The sequence below is a fragment of the Lolium rigidum genome, chromosome 2, assembly GCF_022539505.1.
Source record: "Lolium rigidum isolate FL_2022 chromosome 2, APGP_CSIRO_Lrig_0.1, whole genome shotgun sequence".
In the NCBI taxonomy this organism is placed as follows: Eukaryota; Viridiplantae; Streptophyta; class Magnoliopsida; order Poales; family Poaceae; genus Lolium; species Lolium rigidum.
Genome location: NC_061509.1, coordinates 5,177,400 through 5,183,215, shown reverse-complemented (window position 1 = coordinate 5,183,215; position 5,816 = coordinate 5,177,400). Strand labels below are relative to the sequence as shown.

The 5,816-nt window shown below is 52.0% G+C and overlaps 1 protein-coding gene across 1 annotated transcript; it reads right to left on the bottom strand.

Moving 5' to 3' along the window:
- Positions 1-278: 278 nt before the first annotated feature.
- LOC124691210 lies at positions 279-3,309 on the bottom strand. Its single transcript, XM_047224469.1, has 3 exons — positions 3,023-3,309; positions 1,273-1,352; positions 279-1,202 (listed from the first exon to the last, which is right to left on the bottom strand). The coding sequence occupies exons 1-3, from the start codon at positions 3,161-3,163 to the stop codon at positions 1,028-1,030; spliced, it is 396 nt and encodes a 131-aa protein (XP_047080425.1). The 5' UTR covers positions 3,164-3,309; the 3' UTR covers positions 279-1,027.
- Positions 3,310-5,816: the final 2,507 nt, after the last annotated feature.

Here is a 5,816-nt window from a genome sequence, read left to right as displayed (position 1 = left end):
GAAGGAATGGTCAGCCTCCACCTCTGGTGCGGCCAGGCCTGCAGGGAGGGGCTTGCTAGCAGTAGCACCTAGCCCGCAGCCCCTCTGGTCAGGGTCGAGACTCGAGCGTATGCACAAGTACACTACCTTTTTTAGGCCTGATTGGTCAGACACGGGCCACACTAACCCACGGCACTAGCACGCAAGTTAGACGGCCGAGTGCAGTGGCCACTCCTTACCAGCAAGCCACAGGCTCGTTCTCATAAGTACACAATTCGATGTTCAATGAAACACACAAGTTGGTTCATTCTCCCTCGATCTATTTCGATTAGAATAGAAATTAACCACATAACCAGGATATATCTGAATTGAAGCATATCCAATTTTTTATTCATCACAAATCAAATGGACGGGTAGACTTTGGACACAGGTATACTCAGCCCCTTCAGCTAACAGCTATATACGGACAGCTGTTGGGTTTGACTGCAAGGCACACACTTCCTTAATTAAGCTAGCTATGTATCCAACGGCATGAAAGCTCTGAGCCTCTTAGGTCCTATTTATTTGAGATTATTGCACTTCTGAACAGATATTGTTGTTGCTTTGTCAATTTGCATCAGGTATTGAAAAAACAATCGCTTTGCACAAGTGAGGCCACATCTAATTTAGGACTTTGCACTGGTTAAAAAGAAAACCAACCTGGAAACGTAACTGCCACAGGGAAAGGTAACTGCCACAGGGAAAGGAACGTAGCCAGCAACGCTGAGGGTGGTCACAAACATAGGTAGCGGCAGCAAACAAAGCTACCAAGGAGAGAAAGGGGAAAGAGCTACAGAGCGACCAGGAAATAGCAAGGCTGCCACTTGGTTCTAGGATGTGTGGTGCTGACAAGGCAGCCTCTCTGGACACTGTCTAATGGGCCAGGGAAATAAATGGTTTGGTTTCCTCCTACCTCGAGTGGCCCCACTAGTGCAAAGAGATCGGTTTTTCAATACATGGTGCAAAGTGAAGGTGCAACGACAATACCTGGATTCCGGAGTTCAATAAACTATTCATTTGGGAGGTTCTCACAAGTTTCCTTCGTGAGCTCTCCCTTTCTCTTGTTATCAATATTCCTTGTTCTCGTCAAGCATCCAACGAAGAAACCACCTACTGTTGCAGCACCAATCATCCACGTCTTTCGCATTTCCTTCTGCACAAACTCCTTACGAGCATTCGAACAGCTAGAAAGATACCATAATTAGTGTTCCTCGCCAAAAAAACAATTGCACAAGAAAAAAAAGATATGTATACCATTCAACAATGCGCTCAAGAAGATCGGTTCCCACTGAGGAAACATCTGTTGCTCGAACCAACTCACATAGTGCATCAAGCTATACAAAGGGCAAATGAAATAGTTTAATCAACAGGAAAGCATAAAATCTTGTAGACACATGTAATGGTCAAGCAAGGTCTAGCAATAGTAACCAGTGTCTTTTGCTTGACCTTATCCATTTATAAATAATTAAGAATCCGTAATAAAATATTAAAGAAACTTAGAAGTCGTGTTGGTTCAGTGCGGAACCTACATAATAAGCTAGTTAATGCCAGTAACCCAAAGTATATGGTGTCAAAAATAATTTGAGTCTTTATCACTAGAATCGACACTCGCCTCCGCCAAAATCAAAGGTATTTTGTGAACTCATTAGTAATTTGGTTGTTAACAAAATAGCTCAGGACTTACTGCAATAAAGCTTAAGTGTCAGTCGAGAATAACTATTTTCCCAATACCCTGCTTGCTTAATCCATGTGATGTAGAACTCTGTGGTTTCATGTGGCTCAACAATCTAAGCAATAAAATTTGTTCCACATTGGCTTAGACTATTCAGAGTATGTTCTTAAGACGATGACAATGGTACAATCCTAATTAAGATTTCGTCCGCTGCTCAGAGCTATACTATTTGGATAAGAGTAGGATATGGCTCAACAATGTTGTTTTTGCAGCTCAGGGCCAAGACTCACAATGGAAAGCAGTAGAGAATCTACCAGGGTAGGCTTCGTGAGGCTCCAGCTACCTACATTTTCGCCAGAACATGCCCACCTAGCTAGGTTGCCTCTTGCCCAGCCAGCAGCGACGCAATTAGAGATGTGTTTTGTAACTTTTCTTTCCATGCAGAAGAGGAAGATTAAGTGCCTTGCACGGGACGTAACCATGGGCTATAAATCAAGTAGAGAGATAAGTAACTTAAGCCTGGTGATCCAGATCCACTTTTATTGTCCCAACGGAGGAGCAAATTATCACAAGGATGCTCACTTCTGTTGTTCTCTTCTTTTTCTAAAGCATGTCACGAGTCCTTTCTTCTGATCTATTGCAACTAGCAGTCGATCTGCTACTTTAATATGTCTGTTTATTTAATTTATGTGCACAGTACTTCGTAACAATAACTAAACATTCAGTATATAACATCAATGCTTTTGCTTAATTGAGGTCCGATTCATCTTTTCTCATCTGGATATGCACAGGTCGTTGACTCACTTGAGGTTGGCTTATCATATGATACAATTGCATATTTTGAAATGTATTTGTACCAATTTATATCAAATCACACAAATTCGATTATATGTCAGATTTGGGCATGCTAATCTAGTTTGAGCCCCCCTTCATTTGCATTCTAGATTCGCTACTGACCGAAGCAAAACTTGGAGCAATGTTGATGCTTGGTATATATGACTGCATTTGCCTACAATATGACCATAGATAGAATCTCCGACAATTGATGTCGCTTCTGTCAGCAGCTATTTGGCAATTCAGATCAACAGAAAATAAGGGAGTATCAAAAGGTTGAAGTCCGTAATGAAGTTTACCGAAATAAAATACTCGTCAAACTAAGTAATTAGTATGGCATATCATGCGCTAAAACAAATTAACTCCGCAAACGAACTGGGACGCTAAAATCTAGCCGGGAACAAGATTAGGGAATCAAGATTTTGTAGACTAACAAAAAAGAAACGAGCACCTTGCGGCAGATCCGGAAACAGACAAGGAGCGAGAATGGAAAATTACCTCCTCTAGCGAAGACCTGGCTCGAGCAGAGGCATGCAATAGGCTACGGGGATGCGAAGCCGAGAGCGCGACGGCCAATCTTTCTGCCGCGCTCGGTACCGCACGGCGGAAGGCGGACCCGCGCAGCAGCATACAGGTCATCCCTCTAGATCTAGACTGGTCGTCGCGCCTCTCCTCCTCTTCCTCTCTCGCTTCAAGCTTAGGGTTTCACGCATCGGCGGCGCCGTTGGTTCCAGAACAGCCGTATGGCATTTCTCTCTCTTTTTTCTTTTTAGGGAAAAAGGATGGCAACCTTTTCCCTTTTACCTCCTAAATAAAGAGCGAGTGCGGCAGATCCGGGCAATCTTGACCATCTAAGAGCATCTCCAGTCGCGTCCACGGCCGTCCACAGCGATTTGGGGCGCGCGACAAAAAAGCGTTCCGGCCGCGTCCCCAAAGCCCTTTTGTCCGGCGCGGCCCGATACGGTGTCCGGCGCCCGAGCCCGTCCCCGTCCCACGGGGACGCTCCGGGGACGCCGGACACAACGAGCGAGGCGGGGGTGGCGGGGCCGACGCGTCGGCGGCACGCGTTAATTTTAACCTAGCCGTCGCCTACCTCGCGACGGAAGTTGTTCGCGCGCGGTGACACACGGCGGCATCTTTGCCTTAATGGCGACGGAGGGCGGGCGAGACGTCTCGTCGGTCTGCGCGGCCTCCACGCGTCGCCGGCGTTCGCACGCCACCGCCCGTTCCCGCGCGATCTTCCCGCCTCTTCTCGTCCGTTCCCGCGCTTTCTTCCCGACGCCGGCGTCTATAAAAGGTCTCCCGGCTCATCAATGGTAGCCGCCACACCCCGCCGGCAACAAACACGGCCCTCGTCGCTCCACGGCCGTCTCCTCCATCACCGGTGGCAATGGCGAACCGCCCCGGCGATGGCCACTTCCCTCCACCGCCGTCTCCTCCATTGACGAGCCGGCTGCGGCGTGCGGCACTCGAGGAGGCACTCGAGGAGGAGGCCCGCCGGCGGCGTGAGGCGCGAGCGGGCGGCGGATCTTGCGGCGTTCTCCGCCCTCGCCTCCGCCGGCCGAGGAGGCCGCGGCGGCGGCGGCGTGGCGAGAGCGACGGTGCGACACCGTTGCGACGTTCGACGCCTCGACGGGACAAGAGGCGCGGCGGCGCCGGTGCCGGGAGGAGATGGAGCGGCGATGGGGCGGCGAGCGCCGGCGCCGGCGCGATGAGCGGCGGCGCCGTTCCGTGAACGGCGTGACTCGATCGAGCGCCGGCGGCGTGAGTCGATCGAGCTCCGGCAGCGGCGACGGCGGAGGAGCGTCGGCGGCGGGAGTCGGCGCTTACGGCGCTATGGGGGAGGCGGGCGGAGCGGTTGGCGGCGGCCGACGCGTATGCGGCGGCGATGATGGAGGCGCCAACGGATGTGGAGGAGGAGGCGCCAATGGAGGAGGAGGCCGAGGCGGAGGAGACCGAGGTGGAGGACGACGACGACGACGACGACGAGTTCGGCCGGTCCGGCGACGACGCCCGCACCCGGACGAGACGGCCGATCGGCAACGCGCCCTCGTCGAGTCCTTCGAGTCGGAGAAGAAGCTCCGGGACGACGCCCGTGCCCGCGAAGAGGCGGAGATTCGTCGCGCCATCGAGCTCTCCCTCCCGCCGGCCCAGCGAGGGAGGGCGGAGGAGGACTATCGGCGGGAGCGGCACCGTCCGGCCACCGCCGAACGCAAGGAGAGGAGGCGCGCGCGAGGAGGAGCTGCGGCGTAGGGGAGGCGACGACGGGCGGGGCCGTCGAACGCGCCGCCGGGCGGTCGATAGCCTAGGTTTAGATGAAATCTAGCCGTTTTCATTCAAACTTTGTAATATATAATCAAAATTGAATGAAAACCTTTATTTTCCTGCACAAATATTCATTTGGGGGCGGCGTTTGGGGGACGCGGCTGGGGAGCGACGTCCCCCAAACGCGGCACGAGCAAAACACGTCCCCCAAACGCTCAATCCGGCGCGGTTTGGGGGACGGTTTGGGGGACGCGACTGGAGATCCAAATCAGCAGTTTAGATTAGCGCTAAAAGAGTTGTATACACTAGAGATACTACAACTTGTTCTCAACGTGTAAATTAGTACTCCCTCCGATCCGGAAAATGTGTCGAGCGGTCAATACAAATATCGTTTAACAATTAAACCCTTGTAAAATCAGAAAAACTGGATCCCCTGCTCGCTATCCAGGTAGATGCGGCGGTGGCGGCGATCTGACGGGGAGAGCGGCAGCCGTCGTACTGGGGGAGGAGGGGACAACCAGATCTGGCGTAGCGCCAGCGAAGCCCAGCCGAAGTCGTTTCGCAGAGCCTCGTCGTCCTCGACGCGTTGCAAGAAGCTTAGCCGCCAGGGATTCGTCATGGATGAACTAAGGCGCGGGGAAGGAGGGTCTAGCGGTAGGGAGGACTTCCGGCGACGATGGGGGGCTTGGGCGGCCAGCGAGGATGGTCAGAGGCGGAGCGTGTCGGCGGGATTGGCTCGGGATCCAGTATGGTTCATGTGTGCGGCAGAGAAGTAAGAATGGGGAACGGGGAGACGAGTCTGTTTCCGAATCTGTCGCAAGGTTTACTCACGTGTGTCTCCTCAATTCTTTTTTTTCTTTTTTCCGTGAGAGTTGCCCGCGGGCTGAGGAGAAAACAAATGTAAGGTTGTTTTTGTAAGATAGCTCATCTGACGCTTTTTTTGAATCAGAGGGAGTACCATAACTTGAAAATTGTGAACCGTGGTACTACAACTCGCACTGAAGGAGCAAATAGGTCCAAATGCAAT